The sequence below is a fragment of the Bos grunniens genome, chromosome 25, assembly GCF_055505025.1.
Source record: "Bos grunniens cultivar Pamir isolate PY7600 chromosome 25, Bosgru_T2T1.0, whole genome shotgun sequence".
NCBI lineage: Eukaryota > Metazoa > Chordata > Mammalia > Artiodactyla > Bovidae > Bos > Bos grunniens.
Genome location: NC_141189.1, coordinates 16,385,014 through 16,407,246, shown reverse-complemented (window position 1 = coordinate 16,407,246; position 22,233 = coordinate 16,385,014). Strand labels below are relative to the sequence as shown.

The window sequence follows — 22,233 nt, the reverse complement described above, 5'->3', positions numbered from 1 at the left end:
TTCCGTTGTGTAATATATACCACATCTTCTTCACCCATTTATCTGTCAGTGGACATTTAGGTTGCTTCCAGGTCTTGGATATTGTGAATAATGCTGCTATAGACATAGGGGGGTGTGTATCTTTTCAAATTAAGAGTTTTGTCCAGATACATGCCCAGGCATGGGATTCCTGGGTCATATGTTAATTCTGTTTTTTAGTTTCCTGAGGAACTTCCACACTGTTTTCCATCTGTCTGCACCAACTTACATTCTCACCAGCAGTGTAGGAGGGTTCCCTTTTCTGAAGGAAGTTTTGAGTGAGAATGAGTGAATTACAGAATAGACAACAAAATCTAGGCTGGGCAAGATTGAAATGAAAAGGGTGAGGGGTTCACCATTGAGAAAGTGGTTGAGATCAAGGTCACTGAACCCTGGAGTAGAGGAATGGTTGGCAGAAGGTGAGAAGGAGTTGATTTCAGAGGTGGTGTGGTTATTAGTAATGACAATGTCAAGGGATGGCCATGGGAGCCATGGCCAAGACAGGAAGGAACTTACTCTTCTTGGGTAACCTTATCTGCTGTTACTTCTCCCCAGAGGCCCTTGGCTATAAACAGTGTTAACACAGCATGTACCAGGTACTGGATGAAGAGCTTTGAGTTAGTTGCCTCTCCTCAGGGAAGATGCGGAGAAGGCAATGGCAACCCACTCTAGTACTCTTGCCTGGAAAATCCCATGGACGGAGGAGCCTGGTAGGCTGCAGTCCATGGGGTCGAGAAGAGTCGGACACGACTGAGCGACTTCACTTTCATGCATTGGAGAAGGAAATGGCAACCCACTCCAGTGTTCTTGCCTGGAGAATCCCAGGGACGGGGGAGCCTGGTGGGCTGCCATCTATGGGGTCACACAGAGTTGGACACGACTGAAGTGACTTAGCAGCAGCAGCAGCAGCAGGGAAGATGTAGGGGGTTTGTAGGAAGGAGGGGTGGATGAGCTGACTCGCTTGCCTGTTCTACCAAGACCGAGACAGCACCACCAAGTGCTATGGGCTAAACAGACAGCCCCACCCCCAACCAGCGGAGACCTGAGTGGGGCCATTGGTTACCAATGCAACTCAAGGCAGGAGACAAGAGCTCATGGGACAGGGCCCAGTGAGGGGAGAGGAATAAGACTCTTAAAAAAAAAAAAAAAAAAGCATCATAAAGAATCTCCCTGCAATGCAGGGGACTCCAGTTTGATCCCTGGGTTGAGAAGATTCCCTGGAGAAGCGAATGGCAACCCACTCCAGTATTCTTGCCTGGAGAATTCCACGGACGGAGGAGTCTGGTGGGCTACAGTTCATGGGGTCTCAAAGAGTCAATCGTGTCTGAGTGACTAACTGCTCAGTAGAGGAAATGCTGGCTCATTTCACAAATGAGGAAAAGATCAGGGAGGTTGGGTTCTCTTGGAGCACAGCTAGACACCCAAGCTTCTCTACCTAGGCATCTTTTTGCTTCCTCAGCAGAGACCAGGCAGGCCTGGCACCTACAGATCTACCTGTGCAGGAGGGCTGGTATACCTTGCACCCTGTACCTGTGTGCCCAGATTAATTGTATCTGGATCCTTCCCCCAAATAAGGGCTCATTAACGGTCGTTGGGGAGGGTGAGAAGGGGCCACCCCTTCCTTGATGCTCCAAAGAACCCAAATCAGAAGCCCAGGGAGGTGGCTCCAGTTCCTAAGGCCCACTGCACCATCTTCCTCTCAGATCTGACGCCCCCATCTGACAAGGGATGGGTGCACAGCGCCATGCGCAGGTGCATAGTTTGACCAGCAGGTGGCGCCGGATAAAGCCTCCCAAGTGCAGGAGGTGGGGAAGCTGGGATGGATACACCCACAGACGGAGGGTTAAGACTCCAGAACGCCCTGGCCAAACTGGGCTCCTGGAGGAAATGGTAGTGAGAAGAGATGGCGCAGAAGCCACCCAGCCACCCCAAGAGGTACAGGCTTCATCCTCTCGCCTGTGGCATCATCTCCCCCCACGGGCACCTAGGTGAGCTGACTGCTGAAGGAATAGTCTGGCTGCTGAGAGGGACTTTAGGTCCACCTTCCCATCAGCCTGACTTTGGGTTAGTCTTCTCCCTGTCTTAAGTTTCCTCTCCATTTCAAGATGAGGGTGGCCTGTAGTAACCATCAAGATTTCAGAGGATCTCTTCCCCACCACCATTAAGCTCCCTTGTGATAACAGACTGAAGGTAACAGAAGAGGGTTTTAAATGCCCAGAAGTGTCCGTTTTATTTGTCAGTGCAGTACAGAGCTAAGGCACAACCTGGTTGTTTCCAAGAGTTAGGGGGGCAGCAGTGGAGATGGGAAGCAAGCCCTCTTGGACGCTGGGTCCCCCGGTGGGCTTCTTGGCTGGGGGCTGGGCCTCAGCCCCGAGCCCCAGCAAACCCAAGGCTGTGTTGAAGAGGTTGATGGGCGTGGAACCATCGGTGATGAGGGTGGATTTTAGGCCCAGGCTCTGCAGCAATTTTACCTGGAAGGAGCAAGAGGCGGGTGAAAATGCAGTCAGAACCTAGTCCCTTCTCTCGTCCCCTCGGCCGCCTGTCTGGGAGGGGGGCTACCCTGTTCTCGGCCCTCACACGGCAGCTGCTGCCCAAGCCATCCTCAGGACTATTCAGTGACAAGTGAAGACCATTAAGAGGAGCCTGAAGGTTTCATCCTCTCCCAGGCCTCAAGAACCTTGAAGCTCTGGCTGCTGCCTCCGGGAGCTCTGCACTCCCCGCCCTTCACCTGCCAGGTGGCAGCCATCCAGACCTTTCTGTTCCTTAAACACACCTTGGAGCCTCTACTGGAAGCCCTCATCGACTGTGCAGAACTTGAGTATCCCCTCTTCAGAGGGGCGCCCCCTTACCCAGCTAACCTGCAGCCTCTCCTCCCCCTTCTCCGTATTGCTCTGTTTGACTTCTTTTGAAGCAACTTGTCATGGATTGACATCCCATCAGTTTACCGCCCTCCCAGGAGCTCACTGAATCCAGTGCAGTGCCTGATATGACCCCATGCTGGAATGACATGGGTCAGAACACGGGATACATGGAGAGTCCAAGCCACCACCTCCTCTTGTCTCTCTGTCCCCGACATCTCTCTAGAAGTATTTGCCTCCCTGGCTCTGTCTTCCTGGTTCCAAACATGGTCCCAGGACACACATCCACACGCACAGACATCCACACACGCCCACACCTGCTCTCTCTCCCCCACTCTCACCTGCATCTCCGGCCCTGCCACAGCCATGTCTCTGATGGTGCTGGGCCCCAGGGCCTCTGTCATCTGCTTGAACTTCTTCACCTCCACCTCAGCCAGCTGCTGGGCCTTGCTCACTTCCAGCTCCAGCTGGGCCCGGGCATAGAGCAGCTCCAGCTCTCGTACTTTCTTTACTCGCTCAAGTTCGGCTTCCTGGAAAGGGAAAACCCAGCATTCTTTTGATTGGGTGGCCCCTAGATGTATCTAGCAAGTCACCTAGCCAGATATCCTGAGAGACCTCGGATGGAAAGGATGGAATAGGAAACTTATCAGTTAGGGGTGAACCCTGGCTATGCCAATTTTAACTAGTGACCCCTGTGTATGTTCAGTCGCAAAGTGGTGTCTGACTGTGATGCCATGGACTGCAGCATGCCAGGCTTCCCTGTCCTTCACTATCTCCCGGAGCTTGCTCCAATTCATGTCCACTCAGCCTCTGCTGCCCTCTTCTTTTGACCCCTGGGAACTCCTTAATCCAAGACTCAGTTCCCTCTGTAAAATGGAGAGAATTCCTACCCATAATGGAATTTCAAGATCTTGCCTGTAAAAACAACATACCTAGCACAAAGCTGGCCAGTATGGGAATGCCTGTCTGTAGGATGGGTAATTATTATCCTTACCTTCAAAGCAGGTATTAGGTGAATGGAAACAGGGCAAAGGACTCCACAAACCCCAACACACTTGAATGGGGCTTTCTGTTAGGGTGCTTGGTGTCCCTCGTGGCTTCAGAGACCAGGCCTCTTCCAGACCCCAAGGCCACACCCTTTCACAGGCATCTCCCCCACGCACCGTCTCAATGGCCAAAGCCTCTGCCTTGAGCTTGGCCTGGAGCACAGCGCCTTCTCCCTCGATGCGCGCTGCCTCAGCTCGGGACTCGGCCTCCGCCTTGGCGGTCCCAGTGCTCTCCACCGCGGTGCTGAGGGTGGTGCAGAGAAGTCAGGGAGGCCCCTGAGGAAGCCCAGCCCCGCCCTCCTCTACCCTTGACTTGTGCTATCGCAGCATGAGTGAACACACACGCACACATACACACACACACACACACTCCCCCCATCAGCTGCTCTTCCAAGACCCTCTGCCATCTTTTCTGCCAGTTCTCCACCCCACCTCAGAGCCTCCAGCTCCAGGAGTTCTCTGCGAGCTTTCTCAGCTTCCGATTGGTCTAAGATCTTCTGCCTCTCAAGCCTGCCGCGGGCTTCTTGTTCTAGTCTCTGAGCCTCGTGCCTGGGTGGGAGAGGGGACAGGTAAGACGCTGGGAGTGGGGCCAGAATAGGCACTCCAAGGGCTGGGAGCACTGGCCGAGGAGAGGCCCTCGACATGCAAATGAAAACGCAGCATGGATATTACGTAAACCAGGGGTGGTTCTAGGTGCAGTGCACATGGCCATGACCCTGCATTCACACGACTCACCTTCCAGTGGGGGAAAAAACAAGTGAACCAAGATTTCAGACAGTGACAAGCTCTTTGAGAAATGGTTGCTACGATAACATGACTGGGCAAAGAGGGCACTGCTTCAGCTGAGGTAGAAAAAGGGCTCTCCAAGGAGGTGAACTCTGGAGGCCAGAGGAGGAACCTGCCCTCAAGTGCAGAAGAACAACTCTGGGCAGAGGGAGCAGCCAGTGCAGAAGGCCTTCAATGCACAGCCGAGTTCCCACCTTGAGGAGCAGAAAGGAGCTATGGGCCTGGAGCACATGAGCCCTGGGAGAAGGCAGGAAGGCGAGGTGGGGGAAGCAGGGCTGGACCCCAGAGTGCCTGGAAGGCTGCGGAAATGAATCTGGGTTCCAGCGCCAGCAAGGTGAGAAGCCACAGAAGCAGAGGTAGCATCTATTCCACTTTCAGTGGCCCAGGCTCTCTGCTGGTAAGGGGACAGCAGGCTGACCACCGGGGGTGCTGTGTCACTGGGGTCCTGGCAGTGGGCAAGAGGCGGGGACCTGTGAGAGGCGGGGCCCACAGTGGGCATCGTGGTCAGCCAGGCCCCTAGGCCTCACTCACTTGGCAGCTGCCTCCTGGGAGTTGGTGGTGATCTCAATGGCCAGCTGGACGCTGCGCTGCAGGGCGTCCCGGGTCCTTTGGTCCACGGGCTCCACCGACTGCACATCCACACTGCTGACCACCAGCCCGTTCTGGGGAAAGACGGCCCGGTCCCGGGGCTGGGGCAGGGCCATGGTGTCAGGCCCCTTGGTTTCCTGGGTCTCAAAGCCAAAGACAGCAGTGCGAATGATGCGGGCCGAGTTCTTATGGAAGTCATCAAAGGTGACAGAGGCCACGGCCCCCCGCACCCGAGATGCGATGGCCTTGCAGGCGTCACCCACAAAGTCGGGCACTGAGAAAAGCTTGGCCGTCTCTTGGGGGTCCTTCCGGTCACTCAGCTCGAAGTGCCTGTGAGCAAAGACAACTTTCTCGTCTTCAAAAATGGACATTGACCCCCACCTTCTGTGGTTTAGGCAGGGTCTCATGACAGAGAATGCTAATTAGCATCTGCTATGTATCAGGTAAAGTCCTAAGAAACTTACACATTCCCATTTCATTCACTCATACCACCCTATTTGGTGGGAATTTTTATTTTTTAGACAAGGAAACTGAGGTCCAGAGAGGTTAAGTGACAGACTCTAAGTCATACAGCAGGTCCTCCCAAGCCAGAAAGTTGAACCCAGGTGGTATGGTTCCCGGGACCAGGCCCCCTCGGTTTGTCAGGTTGCAGTGGCTCCAAAGATGCCAGTGTCCAGCTAGCTGCTCTTGTCATGTCCCAGGCACTCAGCCAAGAGGTGAGGAGGGTATGCTTGGCAGTTGTCAAGCACTGCTTCTGGGTCCGACTTTTCTCTCCCCTCTCATCACTGCCATTTGAGCTTTAACTACAGATGGGTCACTGTTCTAGTTCTCATAGTATCCTGTCCACAGGCCCATGAGACTGATGGTGACGCTGTTATTTTACAGCCTGGCAATGTGTGGAAAGCACCCAGTGCTTGCCCAGCCCGTGGCTAGCAAGTGGTATACCTGTTGGCCTCAGAGCACTTGCTCTCGACCACCTGATCATCCCAGCACACACATAGACACACACACAGTCTTTTTAAAACCTTGTTTGGCTGAATTCCCAATGGGAGTTTAGCTGGTGAGTGTCTTCCACACACGTCCCTCCAAATCCTGCTCCAGGAGAGCCCACATCTTCCCTGTCATTCCCCTCCGGCATCAGACTGCATTTGCACGAACCCCTGGGTTTGCCCCTTGACCACAGCATGGAGCTGGGTGCTCCGCCCTGATTGTGGGCTCAGCACTTGAGGAGGCATCTCTCCTCCTCACGGTGCCCCCCCGGGGCCCCTTACCAGTTGTAGGCAAGCTGCAGCTGGAGCCTGGCATGGTCTGCTGTCTCAATGGTGATGACGTCGGTGAAGAAGTCGGGCCCCAGCAGCAGGCAGAGCGTGCGGCGGGCGTGGGGACGCTTGGGCCGCCCGGCCGAGAGGGACAACACTGTAAACTGCTCTTCGGGACCCAGCAACACGAGCTCTGGCCCGAAGACCACGCTGAAGAGAGCCGGGGGTCAGAGGCCTGGAGAGACCCTCCCGCCACAGCCCCCTGATGGCACAGCCACCCAGGCCACTGCTCACCGGGCTTTCTTCTCCCGGTAGTCATACACCTGCACTGCAGCATTGTGCGGCACGCGGTAGCTGACCACGCGGGTCTTATTCCGGGGAGTGGAGAGCTTAGGGGTCTTGGATGTCTCCTTCTCACCCCTGTCGGCCAGAGGATCCTGCCCCTTGTTCAGCAGCTCCTCCACCCCTGGAGGCAGCTCCTTCTCCCACAGGACTTCGTCCTGGGTCAGCATGTAGGTGCTCCCAATCACAGCTCGCACCTGGAAGATGAGGGATGTCACCAGCGAGGGGAAAATGGAAAGAGACCCACCTGGCAGCCCTAAAGCGGAAGTGATCCAGGAGGCAGGGCAGCATCCTGGTTAAAGGTGGCCTCCGGAAGGAGGCTGCGTTCAAGTTCACACTCTGTGAGCTTGGTCATCTTGGGCAGCTATCTGCCCCCACTGCCCCCACCACCCCGTGTCTCTCAGCTCCTTATCTGCAAAATGGAGGGTAGGGGTGAGGAATGAATGATATCTTGCATGTCTAGTGCCAAGAATTTGGTATATGGTTATGTTCCAATATTGTTCTTGAATTTTCCTTCATAGGGCAGCTTGGAGGGCACCCCAGGGACAGATGCAACCCTAGGAAATAGTTCACACACTAACATTTCCTGGGATTCTGAACTCTACTTGTAGGTTAGAGTCCTAAAAGAGGCTGGAGATGTGGTCCTCAGTCAAACCAAGATCAAGGTTTAGGTGACAAAGAGGGATTCCACCAGGAAAAGGGTATGTGAAAAGGGTATGATCCTATGCATCCCAGTCAGACCTTTATGCCGGAGGCCAGATCTAGATGCCTTGGGGGTTGAGTCCCCATCCTCAAATCTGGTTCATCTTCTTGCTCAGGAATGCTAACATTTAAAATTAACTAAGACAGGGGCTTCCCTGGCGACTCGGTGGTAACGAATCCACCTGCCATGCAGGAGATGTGGGTTCGAGCCCTGGGTTGGGACAATCCCCTGCTCCAGTATTCTTGCCTGGGAAATCCCATGGCCAGAGGAGCCATGGTGGGCGACAGTCCATGGAGTCGCAAGAGTCGGACATGACTGAACAACTCAACCACCATTTAAGGCAAAGGGAAGGCAAGAACTCCAGAAAACGCCCTGGTCTTTTGCAGCCAGCTGGCTCAGATGCTGCCAGCAACGCTGTGGAGCTCTTCTGTCACCTCCACTGCCCACCGCCCCATCCGCATCATCCCCTCGCCCAGACCAGCCGCCACCACACCCACCTGGCAGTGACAGTGCCCACCCCTCCACAGTTACCCTTCCGGTCTTGACATCCTGCACGTAGATGCCCTCGTTCTCATCCAGTGGGATGGCCTGACGCTCTTCCACCACCTCCACCTTGGCGGGCGGCACATACTCCAGGGGTCCACGGATGAGCCAGTGGTCACCAGCCTGGTGGGAGACCTTCTCCTTGCCCTCCCCCTCCTCCAGGGGCTGCAGGGCCCTCAGCAGCAGCCCCTGCTGCTCCGACAGCACGTATACATTCTGGATGCCTCGTTCCAGCTTCTCCCCGGGCTGGAGGAAGAAAGACTGCTCTCCCTGGTAGGGAGAAGTGGAGTCAGGAGCCGTCGCCTCCCAGGACTTTGGAGCCCTCTGATGGTACCTCCCTCAGCCCTGGGTGATTGTGGACTTCTGTTGAGGACAGAAGCCCCTGCACCCCCCCCCCCCAAAGTCCCTTCCCCACCTCATCATACAGCAAATCATTTATTTAGACTGAGACTCTTCACAAATCCCTGTAGATGTGATCAAACCTGCCCTGGAAAGATTCTGTGAAGTGTCAAGGTCTGGGTTCTCACAAGCTCAATAGTTAAGAATTAACCTATTATTGCTTTATTTCTCCCACATTTTATTCCCTTAGGGTGGTGTAGTACAGAGTTTCCCATCTCTGACCTTTGGACCAAATCTGGCCTGCTGACTATTTTTTAATATAACATAATACAATATAAATATATATTTGAGATAAAACCCACCTATTATAAAACATGTGCCCATGTGCTAAGTCGCTTCAGTCATGGCTGACTCTGCAACTGTATGGACTGTAGCCTGCCAGGCTCCTCTGTCCATGGAATTCTCTAGGCAAGAATATTGGAGTGGGCTGCCATGCCCTTTTCCACGGGATCTTCCCGGCCCAGGGACTGAACCCATTTCTCCTACATCTCCTGCACTGGCAGGTGGCTTCTTTACCACTAGCGCCACCTGGGAAGCCCATATTACAAAATACACCTATTTAAAGTATACAATTCAGTTGCTTTGGAATATCCCGAGTTGCCCAACAACACTACTCCCTAATCCCAGAACATCATCATCCTGAAAAGAAACCCTGTATCCAGTAGTAGTTACCGCCCATCCCCACCCCAACAACTGTATGTGGATTTACCTACTCTGGACATTTCATGTAAATGGAGTCATACAATCAGTGGTCTTTTTATGCCTGGCTTCTATTGCCTAGCATAATGCTTTCAAGTTTCTCCGTGTTGTAGGACATATTAGAACCTCATTTTTGATTTTTACCTTTTTGAATTCTCTCAAGAACATGAGTGTCTGCCACCCCAGAAAGACTATCTTATCCTTTTGATTGACATGCCATTGAATGGATATGCCATATTTTTCAGTTATTCATCAACTGATGGATATTTGTTTCTATTCTTTCTGCCTCCCGTTTTTGCAAATAAAATGTTACAGGAACATAGCAGTACTGGTTCACTTACAAGATGTCTACACCACACAATATTGTAAAGCAATTATCCTCTGATTTAAAAAAAAAAAAGACAATCTACACTGCTCTCATGGCACAACAGCAGAACTAAGCACAACAGAGACCATACACCTCACAAAGCCCCACATATCTATGACTGTCGTAGGAGAGGCCTGCCCAGCTCTGGTAGTCCCACATATAGTTCAGAGAAGGGATGAGGTAGAGGATGGGGAAGGGCAAACCAAGAGATTTGTCTGATGCAGGATGACAAAGCTTCCAGAAGAGAGAGACGTGAAATATGAGAGAGAGTTTCTGGGTCTATATTCACAGCGGTCAGGGAGGCGCTCCCAGGAGAGACTGTGGGTAACCTGAGGTCAGGGATTGCCAGAAAGATCAGTGACACTGTATTCTCAAGAGAGAGAGACAAGTGTGCACAGAGGGAGCCGAAACCAGCTTGATGTTTCTAGAACGTGTACCTGGGGTGGGAGGAGGGAAGGGACAAGGGTCCAGGGCCTCAGGCCATTCCCCTCTGGGTGAGGGGCAGGCACTTACCTTGAACACAAGCTTCTGCCCCAGCTGGTTCTTGCCGTCTGGTCCGACCGGGTCGAGAATCACACAGTAGTTGTGGGGGCCCAAGGTGGTGACAGACACAACCCCCATCACCTCCTCATAGACATCTGGCACGTGGGCCTCTGTGTCCTGCACGGTCACCAGCCACTCCTCCCCAGTGCGGCGGGTCACCCCTCTCACGTCTCGGAAGTTCTGCCGAGCTCGAAGGTGCAGGGCTGTCTGGAGAGCAAGATGTCATGGGGTTAGGGGGGTTTCAGTAAAGCCACCTCCAACTAACTTCCTCGGGGAATCTGGGAACCCCACTGGTCACTAAATGCTCCAGGTCTGAGTCCCAGTGTCTACCAACCCAGGAGGATTTCTTAAATCCTTTCCAGTGACCCAGGACACTCCTCAGGTGATCTTATTTTCTGCCACAGTTCTCTGCCCCTCCGAGAATCTCCCACCCAGGGCCCCCCGGAGCACAGACCTTTTCCGTAAGGATCACAGCATCCACCACATCCAGAACCTCCTCAAACACTGCTGGGAGATAGGCACCCACGGAGCGGACCAGCCATTCTTCTCCTGGGCCGGGGAGGAGAGGCAAAGGTCAAAAGTCATCCAGCCTGCTCCCCAACTGCCCCTTCCCACAGCCTAGATAAAGGGTACCTGCAGGGCTTCACACACCACTTTGAGATCATTGCCCCCAGGCTCAAGAGCCTGACGGAAGTCCTTCTTTTCCTTTTTTGAGGCCAGAGGAAAAGCAACCCCTACCTCAGAGAGATTAAAAAAAAAAAAAAAAAGGTCTTCCAAGCATCCAAGTTGTTGCTATGCCAGTACCCTGTAGGCCTTCTCTAAGCTCCAGAGACTAGCTTTTTTCTTCTTCCCCTAAAATGGGCAGAAGGGCTTCCCTGGTGGCTCAGAGAGTAAAGAATCCACCTGCAATGCAGGAGACCCAGGTTCCATCCCTGGGTCGGGAAGGTCCCCTGGAGAAGGGAATGGCTACCCACTCCTGTGTTCTCACCTGGAGAATTCCATGGACAGAGGAGCCTGGTGGGCTACAGTCCAAGGGGTCACAGAGAGTTGGGCATGACTGGGCGACTGGCACAAAGTCGGCAGAACTGCGGCATTACAGCTTAGAGGTCGTTCAGCCTACTAGAGAAGCAAGGGTGCTGGGCACAAGTTCCAGCCTGGCTCTTTCTGGCCATAAACCCAGGCTTCAGTTTTGTCATTTGGAAAATGGGAGCTGTGGTGCCTCAGGGTTACAGGAAGACCTAAGGGAACTGCGGTCAGTAAAACTTTTGAACCACACCTGGCTCCGTAAGCATAGCCTTTGTTAAGACCTTGTTTTGTTTAATATAACAGGTCTGTCAAACAATTGCTAGTTGCATATAAACATGGGAAGTCCCAATGGTTCGAGAGGTAAAGAATCTGCCTGCAGTGCAGGAGACCTGGGTTCAATCCCTGGGTTGGGAAGATCCCCTGGAGGAGGAAATGGCAACCCACTCCAGGATTCTTGCCTGGAACAATCCCATGGACTGAGGCGCCTGTCGGGCTACAGTCTCTGGGGTCGCAAAGAGTCAGGACTGAGCATACACAGGCACAGCAACAATATAAACACCTGCTTTGTTGGTCTAGAGACAGACCCAGCTCACGACAGAGTCAGAGGAAGGGAAAGCCATGTCAACAGGATCCAGGTCAGGTTAGTGGGGGAAGCAGCATGAGGCAGCCCCCAACAGCTGACAAGAGATACCAGGGAAGCACTTCCTCCAGGCTACAGGTGGCCAGCCCCCAACCTCCCCCACTTACCCCCACAGTCAAGGCTCAGCCTGCCCTATCCCCGTGAACACTTCAAGACTCCACCTGTCACCCGCTCCTTGCCATCCCTGTCTAAGCATTCCTTGCGAGCCCTCAGCCTCAGGGCCTGGTTCTGCTTGATGACTGTGGCCTGAATGATCTCGATGACTTCCACCTCCTTCTGGGGTATATATGTGCCTGGGAAGGGAAGATGGGGGAGGTAGGGTTTGAAGGTCAGAAGATATCAAGGCCCTAATGAGAAGGCAGGAAGCCTCTGACCCCAAACCCGGCTGGATAGAAAAACACTTACCAGGCCCTTCAAATAGCCACTCATCCCCTGCTACCACCTTCTGTCCATTCTTATCCTCAAAATCCAGTAGCGCCTTAAGATGGAGGGCAGTGTTGGGTAGAACCACCTGCAGTGGTGTGATGTCCTAACAGGGGAAGCAGGGGGGAGTCATGGGGTACTCAGAGCTGTGACCCCTTGAGGCCAACTGAGATCCTCAAGGTCAGAGTCCACAGCATCAATCTCTCCACATCCCCAAAGATGACCCCAAGTGGAATGTACAAGATAGGGGTGGTCCCAGAGCCATCTGGCCTGAAGAGCTGAGACGGGGTTGACAGAGCTAAGAGTTAAGATGGAGTTGATGCCACGGCTGAGGGCCAAGGAAGTACTTTCCTCTGCAGAAGTGCTCAGATCCTGTTTAGAACTAGAACTCCAGGTAGGAGATTGGGTAGAGGGCTTGCTGGGCATTGTGGGAGAAACATCAGGGAAGCTGAGTAGGTGAATATCTCACGGCCCAGTGTGCACTGGGGCGCTCAGGAAACAGGAGGTGGGAAGGTCTACACTGCTCTGACGGGCATATCTGAAGTGTGAGGCTTTGTTTTCAAGGTTGCCTCATGGTCACCAGACCCAGTGCAGAAGAGAAGCAGCAGCATTGTTTGGTAGAGGGGACTCCTGAGGGAAGTGAAGGTCAAGAAATGTCGCAGAAATGAAGGTGTCCTCACTCTCAGACCCAGGGCCGGAGGGCAACACGGACGAGGGCCCAGCTGGTACTTCAGGCCTGCAATGCCTTCCCGTGGAGCGACCACAGGCACCTGGGCCTCAGCTGGTCCACCACAGCTGATCCGGCCCACTGGCCGCCGAGACTGTCTGAGGGAATGAAATGCTTACTCTCGGCACAAGTCACTGAGTGCCAGACTGGCCAGGAGCTTCGGGCAGGCTCTGGAGCCTGGAAGGTTAGGTGGCGAGATAGGCCGACAGCTCTCAAAGGTCTGACGTGGGCGTATGAAGAGGAAGAGGGTATTTGGGGAAGGTGAGGGAGGGGGCATCCAGTCAATTCTGTCCCAGTGAGAACCAGCAAACGTCCCCTACCATCCCCACCCCCTCCCACCACCCCAATTTGTTTTCCCTCCAGAAAGCAGTGCTGAGCCCTAGGTCAAGGTGGCAGGACACAAGAGAGTGGGTATAGGGAAGGTGAGCCGGGTACCTTCTCCAGCACCTCCCCTGGGAACAGGGGGAAGGGATCCTGGGCCAGCCGGATCTCCAGGTCCGCGTGGCGGAGCCGCACTTGTCCTGTGACATCAAACAGCACGGTGCCCTGGGCATCCCGGGCCACCGGGTTGGCCACCATGCAGTAGTGCCGTGGGGGGACCGTCAGCATGCGCACGGGAGCGAACAGGATCCTGTTGGAGGGCGAGAAGCAGTGTGAGGACTCAGACCCCTGTCCCTAGTCCCGAAGGAGGCAGCGAAAGGGAGAGACAGCTTCCTGTGACCCGAGCCAATGCCAGTCTTGCTCAGGAACGGGAAGGAGGAGATGGGTCATCATGCCAGCCAGACTCCCAGGCCCTCCTTGGCCCCAGATGTCCCCACGGCCCAGTGCTGGCCACCCACCTCTCATTGTCCTGCCGGATGTAAGTCTTTGGCCCGACCTCCACGCGGGACACATTGCTGTTCTGGTCTAGCACGTGGATGTAGTGGTATGGCGGGATGCGGATGATGGACTCTTCCATCGACATGGTGACTCCTGAGCCCAGGGCAGCAGAGTGACACAGAGGTGGGCAGAAGACAAAAGGTGAGTTCGGGGGGCTTGGGATGAGGCTGACGTAAAGACTGCCTGGGGTGATAGGGGAAAGGGCCCTTGTTCCTTCAGCTCAGGCTATTCCATCCTTTACCAACCCCCACTCACTTCTTTCTTCCCACCCAGGGCAGCCCATCCAGACCTCATCTCTATTGAGAGATGCTTGATGTAGTTAACCACAGAAGCCCACAGCTTTCTGCCAACTCTTTTCCCTCATTCCCATCAACTTTACCTCCCTCAAGCTTCCTATGCAGCACAGCTTGTGGGATCTTAATTCCCCCACCAGAGATAGAACCTGGGTTCATGACAGTGAAAGCACCAAGTCCTAACCACTGGACCACCAGGGAACTCCCCTGGAGGCGGCTTCAGATCAGAACTTTCCCGATGTTCAACCCCCAATGTGGAGGAGGCAGAAGTGCACGGAGCTGGGAAAGGTGGTCAGCCTCTGGCGGAGCTGTGGGGGTTCCCCCCCCAGTACGGTGCAGAGGGCAGAGGCTCTGAGGAGCTCCCTGGATCCTCCAGGGGGCAGGCTCCTTTATTTCAGGGGATCCTGAGGGCCCCAGCTGTATGCAAACATTAGCCCACATCCTGAGAATATTTGCATGGTAGGCAATCCTGATGAACTGTTCAGATATGAGCCACCCCTTGAGGAAGGGACCCCTGATGGAACTGATGCCGGATTAGCAACACCAAAGTGTCTAGTCCTTTCCCACTTCTCTCTGGTCTGCTGCCACCCATGACTCCCTGCCATCACAGGTAGGGGTGGGTGGGAAGGAGAAAGGGAGTAAATGAATACTCCATCCACCCCCACCCTACCTGCTTCTGAATCCTGGGTGGTTACATCCAGTGCTCAGCCTGTTCAGGAATGTCACACCGCCTACCTAAACCCCAGTCCTGCCTCCCTCCAGCATGCCTTGAACTTTGGCCATGTCCCCTGGAATCACACAAAAGGAATCAAATTTACTAGGGAATTCAAAGCCTTGCCCTCTGAGACTTTGGTCCAACTTAAAATATTTTTGGCCACACTGTGCAGCATGCAAGATCTTAGTTCCCTGACCAAGGATCAAACTTGCGCCCCTTGCACTGGAAGGGAGGAGTCTTAACTACTGGACCACCAGGGAAGTCCCAGTCCAACAGTTTTGAAGCCACCACCAAAAAAGGAGTGGAACCCATCTACTCCACCATTCATCTAGCTTTCAACCTGGGTGAGAAAGAAATGGGAAGTGAGAAAGAGGAAGGGAAAGTGGCTTGACACAGGAAACAGAGGCAGGAGCCACAAAATTATGGGATGAAGGTGAGGCCCAAGGGTTTTACTTGATCCACACAATCTGAAAAATTTCTTCTGTTTAGAAAATTGTAAGTTTTTTTTTTTATAAATTCCCGATTCCTGCTTCTCTTGACAAATGAGGAGCCAGGCCATACATTCCCACGTGACAAACTGCTGAGCGCCAAGTAGCTGCTGAGCTCTTTAGATGGGTCACAAGCTTTCCTGCTTAACCACAATCCCCACCACTCCCTGTTGTCTTACACCTGTGCCAGTGCACTCACATCACCTGTGTGGTTCCTGTTTAAAACCTTCCAGGACTTGCCTGGTGATCCAGTGGTAAAGAATTCGCCTGCCAATTCGGAGCACATGGATTCAATCCCTGGTCAGGGAAGATCCCACATGCTGTGGAGCAACTGAGCCACAACTGAGCCGGTGCGCAGCAGTTACTGAAGCCTATGTGCCTAGAGCCTGTGCTCCACAACGATGAGTAGCCCCCGCTCACCACAACTAGAGGAAGCCCAGGTGCAGCAGTGAAGACCCAGCACAGCCAAAAAAATTCCAACTCAGCATCATCTGATAGAACTTTCTATAATAATGGAAATAATCAGTGTGGTCTTTGGACTGACTGCACGTGGCTACCAAACTCTTGAAATGTGGCAGTGTGACTGAGAAACTAAATTTTTTTTTTTAAGAAGTGGATTTATTTAGAGAAACACTCCACAGACAGAATATGGGTCATCTCAGAAGGTGAGAGTGTCCTAAAGTTTTAATTAATCACATGTAGCTAGTTGATCCCCATATTAGATAGACAGTGTAGTTCTAAGTAACTGAGTCCTAGGTAGGGAGGATGAGTCGTTCAAGGCCACACAAGTCATTGGCACCATTAGATTCTCATCCTGATGGAATACCTGGTCCTGTGTCTCTCCAGTGGCATGCAGTGCAGTGCTAGGGGCACGGATTCAGCCAGACTGCCAGGGGTCACTTACAATTCTGATCTGCCACTTTCTTGCCTGGTGAAGTGAAAGTCGCTCAGTCGTGTCCTACTCTTTGTGACCCCATGGTCTATACAGTCCATGGAATTCTCCAGGCCGGAATACTGGAGTGGGGAGTAGTTCTCTTCAGGGTATCTTCCCAACCCAGGGATCAAACCCAGGTCCCCTGCATTGCAGGCAGATTCTTTACCAGCTGAGCCACCAGGGAAGCCCAATGTTCTAATGTCTTACCTCATTTTCAAAGGTTACAGTTTTCATCTGTTTTCTTGGTACACTTTCTGTATCCTGAGGGCTATGATTCTCTGCTCCTTTTTCTTGCAACTTTGTATGGGATTTGATCTTGATACTTTTCTGTTGCCTGTTTGTCAGGTTGATTACCCTTAACTTTCCTAACATCAGAGCTCCCTCTTCTGTTGATTTCAGGTAGTGTGTGAAAAACCCAGTGTGGGCTTTCTGCTCTCCCCATTCTTACCCTGGCCTTTGCTTTCCTTCTTCTCTACTGCCCATCCTGCTCAGCTGCGCTTCCATTCCCTGGGACAGGGCCCCACAAAAGCATCCCCCCTCCCCTGGCTAGGACTGCCTGGATCTTGGTTCCAAGTCTCACTATGGATGGGTGATCTTAGACAAGTCCCTTGCCCTCCCTATTCCCGTGTCCTGGACTTTGAACTCGGGATGGATAGGGCATCAGCCCAAGTCTATGAGAATGGAATTTATTATGAAGCACTTGGAATAGAGCCTGGCTCTGAGAAGCACTGTGTGTAGCTTGCAGCTGAGGCCCAGCCTCCCTATCCAGTTGGAGGATGTGACCTAGAACTATGGTGGCCCCTTATCCCACCCAGCATATCCGCTTTAAACGTGTTTACTGATCAGGAAGGTGACAGGTTTGTGCGTCACCCAAGCTGTGGGCCTAGAATAGCCAAGGGGCATCTGACAGCCTAGGGAAGCCTCTTCCTGGTTCTCTGCACAGTGGAAGCCTGGCCAGAAAGCCAGATGGGGGAGAAGGGAGGGCTAGGGCTGCAAGCGGAGGGGAGCGCAGGGCTCTGGGAGGCCCCACAAGACTTGAATTCTAGAAGGCCACACAAGGCTGGGAAGCAGGCTCTGGGAACAGCCTCCAAAGGCTCCTTTGGACGATCCCTCACGCCCTGCAGCTGAAGCCTCTCCACCATCTGTCACCCCAGTTGGGCCCAGTTGGGGGGCCGAGAGCCTCGCCCAGCTCAGTGACTCAGCTGAGAATCATCCTTGAAGCTAATCAGGCTGGGTTCCTGTCTTGTTTCAAGGCCAAGCCCTTGTTAACTACTCTTGTTTCAGTACCGGGACTCTGTCTCACCTCCCTGGTCAACCACCTCCTCAGCCCCAAAGCTGTGCCTTCCACCTAAGATCACCTGCTAAGTTCACCCAAGTACAGGCTTTGAGGACTTCCCTGGCAGTCCAGTGCTTAAGCCTCTATGCTCCCAGTGCAGGGAGCACGGGTGGATCCCTGGTTGGGGAACTAAGATCCTGCATGCTGCACAGTGCCACCAATGCACACACTAAAAAACTCCACCCCCTACAAAACAGACTTTGCCTTTTCCATCTTGCCATCCCCGAAGTAGACGTGAGCCTCAGAGGGTCTCTCAGGGATCCAGGGAAACCACCTGACTAGGGCAGCATGTTTGTGTATCAAATACAGGCTTTTGTGGTTTGCCAGATGACGTGTACAGTTAGAGCATTTTACTTTCAATATACCAGGGCCCTCAGAAGACAATTTTATGTTGAACTTTAGAAAGTCCTGCCCAAGCCCCGAGTTTGGTCCCAACTCCCTAAATTCACTGAGACTTCCTTTCAGTGTCTGCTTCCGATATCTGTGCTCTAGGATGCTCTCTGGGTACATGTCCAGACTGGCCTGATCACACTGACCCTCATGTCTCATGAGGCTCCTGCCAGAACCAGTCACTTCCACCCAGAGTCTCAGAGACCAGTCTCCCCCAGCTGCATCCCACAGACAAAGGAGGGAGGGGCAAGTGTTGCACTAGCAGAACATGAAACAGCCTGTGAGAAGAAACTGGCTTTATCCTCCAGTTAAGAGGTAATTTCTTGACCCCTTTTGGCTCAAGAGTAAACATGCTATAGCAAAATTAAATGAGTCATCACAGGTCCGATTTTCAGGGTCAATTGTGAATGACCGACCATGAATCTTAAATAGCAGATGCCTGGTCGACCAGCCACATGAGGTATGGGGCTGCAGCGAACAGGAGCAACAGCATCACCTGGAAGCTTGTTAATAACGTGGCATCTCGGGTTCTCCTGACCTGTTGCTGAATCAGTCAGCTCTTGAACTAGATCCCCAATGATTTGGGCATAAAGTATGGAGCAGCTCTGCTCTGTAATAGCCTCTCAACCCTGCCTGACTGTACATTAGAATCACCTGGATATTAAAACCACCCATCTCTGGAGATCAATTTAACTGGTCAGGGGTGGGGTCCAAATATTGCTATATATAAAAGCTCTTCCATTGACTCTAATATACAGAAAGGACTGAGGTCTGTCTCTGCTAATAGGATCTTGGGCCACTTGCTAGCCTCTGAGCCTTACTCTCCTAGACTGAAGTGGGAATAAAACTGACTGCTTCCTGGGGTTAAAGACTGGGTTATGTCTAATGGACAAAGGGTGGCTAGGAGGAAGGTAAATCCAGATGGCAAACTGTTCCTCAAATACAGAAAGTTTCATGTATTTTCCCAGCCCCTCACCCCCAGGTCCAAGTAGCCCCCCTGCCAGCGCTCAAGTCCCCTGGTCCCAAGCCATGGGCAGGCCTGAGGTTGGAGGAAAGGGTGGAGACAGCCTTGGTACCCACCGCCCCCACCTCTATTAAGTTTTGTTTGTAGTGGATTTGTTGTTTAGTTGCTATGTCGTGCCCAACTCTTGCCTGCAAGACGCCTCTGTCCATGAGATTTTCCTGGCAAGAACATGGAATGGGTAGCCATTTCCTTCTCCAAGGCATCTTCCAGACCCAGGTATCAAACCTGCGTCTCCTGCTTTGAAGGTAGATTCTTTACCACGGAGCCACCACGGAAGCCCTCTATTAAGCTTAGGTTTAGGAAAAAACACAGAAAACTCAAGCAAAAACATAACTCATCTTTGCAGCTTCCCTTCACTGATTTTAAACATTCTAGTCTTTGTTTAGATAATTCAAGAATCGCATTACTCAGGGACTGCAGAGAGGTTGTTTTTACCAAACAGCTTCCCTATTTAGGGAGATTATTTCCTGTTTTAGGGGACTAGAGTGGAAATTCTTGAGGATTGTCTCACATAAGCCACTTCTTTAGTAGCAGCCAAGTTTTTAGGAAATTTTTCTTCCGAGGAAAATCTTCTGAGCTCCGGCCCTGCTGGGCCACTTTTGGGGAGCAGCAGCTTGTTCTGGGGACGGAACAGCTCTGCCAGCTCAGGCTGATGCTGATCCTGTTTCTATCCTGCCTCCCAGATGTGGGCTTCCCTGGTGGCTCAGGGGTAAGGAATCCGCCTGCAATGCTGGAGACCTGGGTTCCATCCCTGGGTCGGGATGATCCCCTGGAGAAGGAAATGGCAATCCACTCCAGTATTCCTGCCTGGGAAATCCTGTGGACAGAGGAGCCTGGTGGGCTAGTGTCCATCGAATTGCAGAGTCAGATACAACTCAGCAACTAAAGAACAACTCCCAGATGTCAACAATTAATGCCAGTCATTGGCAGCAAAGATCAGCTAGATTGGAAGTGAGCTAGGAACCAGGCTTCAGAACCCCTGATCCAGATCAACATTTGCTAAAATCGCCCAATCATAGGACTCAGCTGGTCATCTTGATGCCTAAGCCTCACCCCATACCCACGGACTAAGGTTTCCAGGAAATCCCACGGACAGAGAAGCCTGGCTACAGTCCAAGGGGTTGCAGAGTCGGACACAACTGAGTGACCAACACTTTCACAAGGTTTCCAGGAGCGACGTTCTGGAATTTCTATCTGTGGGAAGTGCCTCTCACTTCCCCCTGTAACAGCTCCTACTCATTAATAACTTAATTTGGGCCTGGTATTGTGGTAAATGCTTTTAATCAACTCATTTAATCCTAAGAACCTAGAAGTTAAAGAATTTGCTCAGAATCATACAGTGATCAAGAGATGGTGGCTCAGACAGTAAAGCATCTGTCTGCAATGCAGGAGACCTGTGTTCGATCCCTGGGTCAGGAAGATTCCCCTGGAGAAGGAAATGGCAACTCACTCCACTGCTCTTGCCTGGAAAATTCTACAGACGGAGGAGCCTGGTAGGCTACAGTCCACGGGATCATAACGAGTCAGACATGATTGAGCAACTTCACACACACACAAAAAAGAAGTTAAAGAATTTGCTCAGAATCATACAGTGATCAAGGGATGGAGCCAGAATTCCACCCCAGGTACTGTGTCTGCAGAGCCGCCAAACCAGGAAGTAGTGTGGGTTCTCAAGCAGAAATGTCAGTAGATTCTAGAATCAGGACTTCAGGACCCAGGTGGGGCTGGGTACTCTTTAGGAGATAGTGCCAGTGCGGTTCAAAGGTATTCTCTGCAACCTAGGAAGGCAGCACCCAACAAGGAGGCCCGAGTAGCCATTCAAGGCGGCTGCCCTACGTGCTCATGGCTTTAGAGAGCTGCTCTGCCCAGAAAGCCTCGCCTCCAGGGCAGGTTGGGTGTCCTGTGTGCCAAGGGTGGCGACAGGCAGAAGCTTCTGGGAGTCAGTTGGCACCCTAGTGACTGCCAGCCCTTCTCCTCATAAAATCTGGGGGGCCCACCCGGATATGGAGCAGAGAAAAGAGGGCACAACCTACTTCTACTACTACTCCCCCCCCCCGCCCCCGCAACCCTCTGTGCTTCTAAGATCCCCAGAATTACAGGCCAGTGGGTCCAAAATAGAGCTTCCTCTTTTCAGTTTGGTCACCCTGTCCCCGACCCCGTCAAAAACAAAAACCAAACAGAGCCTTGCTCAGCAAACTCTGTGTCTTCTGGAAATCAAGACTTCCTTAAGATTACTCTGCCAATGATTTCTCAAATGATCTGTAAGGCCCACAGCTGGCACAGCCCTGAGCAGGGCAGAGGGGAAAACCTCGACGTCTGCAGAGCTGGGTAATGTCAACGGAGGAGAAAAGATTACATTCTAAGAGCTCAAGGGGACAGGCAAGATAAATCTGGCAGGGACCAACCTCACTCAAGGAGGGAGTCTAAATGGATCCCTTAGGTTTCCTCTGCCCCTACTGCCAATGGGGGAGCTGGAGGTCAGAAAGGCCTGAGATTTCGGGTCTGGGGGGGCAAGGTGACAAGTTCATCTACCTTTACATCAGAAGCCAGAAAAAAAAAAAAAACAAGGAAAGCAAACCCTCCCAAGGCCAAGCCGCCATCCATCTTCTCCTAGTTCTGGTTCAGGGACCACTTGCCCCAGCTGAAGCCCCAAGAAGGCACAACAGAGCTGGAGAGGGACTTGAGGGCCACAAGGTCCCACTCACTGGTTTGGGGATTTGGGGCCTTTATGAAGTACTTACATCCAGAAGTGTGGCTTGGCTGCAACAGACTCCTCAGTTCGGGGAAACTCCAGCACCCAGCCCAGGGGATCACTTCCCGACAGGGCAGGCTCAGGGGTGGGGCTCGGGATTTAAAGGGCCCTCGCAGCTGGTTCTCATTTCTTTTTTTTTCTCCACCTCTAGGCGGCTTCTGACTTCCCAGGTGATTCAGTGGTAAAGAAACTTGCCTACCAAGTCAGGAGATGTGGGTTTGATCCCTGCCTGGGTCAGGAAGATCCCCTGGAGAAGGAAATGGCACCCACTCCAGTATTCTTGCCTGGGAAATCTCATGGACAAAGGAGGCTGTCCATGGGGCTACAGTCCGTGGGGTCGCAAAAGAGTCAGACACGACTGAACAACTAGTGAAGAACAAGGTGGCTCCTACTACAGCTGAAGGCACTGGGCTCATTCAGCGGCAGGGAATGCCCGCCCCACAGCCAGCTGGCAG

At 52.7% G+C, this 22,233-nt stretch overlaps 1 protein-coding gene across 2 annotated transcripts; it reads right to left on the bottom strand.

The window, feature by feature from the left end:
- Positions 1-2,222: 2,222 nt before the first annotated feature.
- On the bottom strand, positions 2,223-21,817 carry MVP (major vault protein). Of its 2 annotated transcripts, none has more exons than XM_086374991.1 (15): positions 21,768-21,817; positions 13,807-13,939; positions 13,403-13,598; positions 12,223-12,346; positions 11,140-12,110; positions 10,606-10,700; positions 10,122-10,358; positions 8,132-8,413; positions 6,850-7,094; positions 6,568-6,765; positions 5,240-5,626; positions 4,355-4,471; positions 4,040-4,166; positions 3,218-3,406; positions 2,223-2,489 (listed from the first exon to the last, which is right to left on the bottom strand). In XM_086374991.1, the coding sequence occupies exons 7-15, from the start codon at positions 10,227-10,229 to the stop codon at positions 2,271-2,273; spliced, it is 1,872 nt and encodes a 623-aa protein (XP_086231117.1). In that variant the 5' UTR covers positions 10,230-10,358; positions 10,606-10,700; positions 11,140-12,110; positions 12,223-12,346; positions 13,403-13,598; positions 13,807-13,939; positions 21,768-21,817; the 3' UTR covers positions 2,223-2,270. The 2 variants fall into 2 exon arrangements, with proteins under 2 accessions (XP_086231117.1, XP_086231116.1); XM_086374990.1 differs by having other exon boundaries at positions 11,979-12,110.
- Between the last annotated feature and the right edge of the window lie 416 nt (positions 21,818-22,233).

Excerpts from the sequence above, each read along its gene's own strand:
- MVP (XM_086374990.1), bottom strand. The coding sequence starts at position 13,931 with ATGTCGATGGAAGAGTCCATCATCCGCATCCCGCCATACCACTACATC. Across the intron at positions 7,095-8,131 it reads AGGATGTCAAGACCGGAAGG|GTGCGAGCTGTGATTGGGAG; the intron begins GTAACTGTGGAG and ends CTCATCTTCCAG. Across the intron at positions 2,490-3,217 it reads TGGCAGGGCCGGAGATGCAG|GTAAAATTGCTGCAGAGCCT; the intron begins GTGAGAGTGGGG and ends TGCTCCTTCCAG.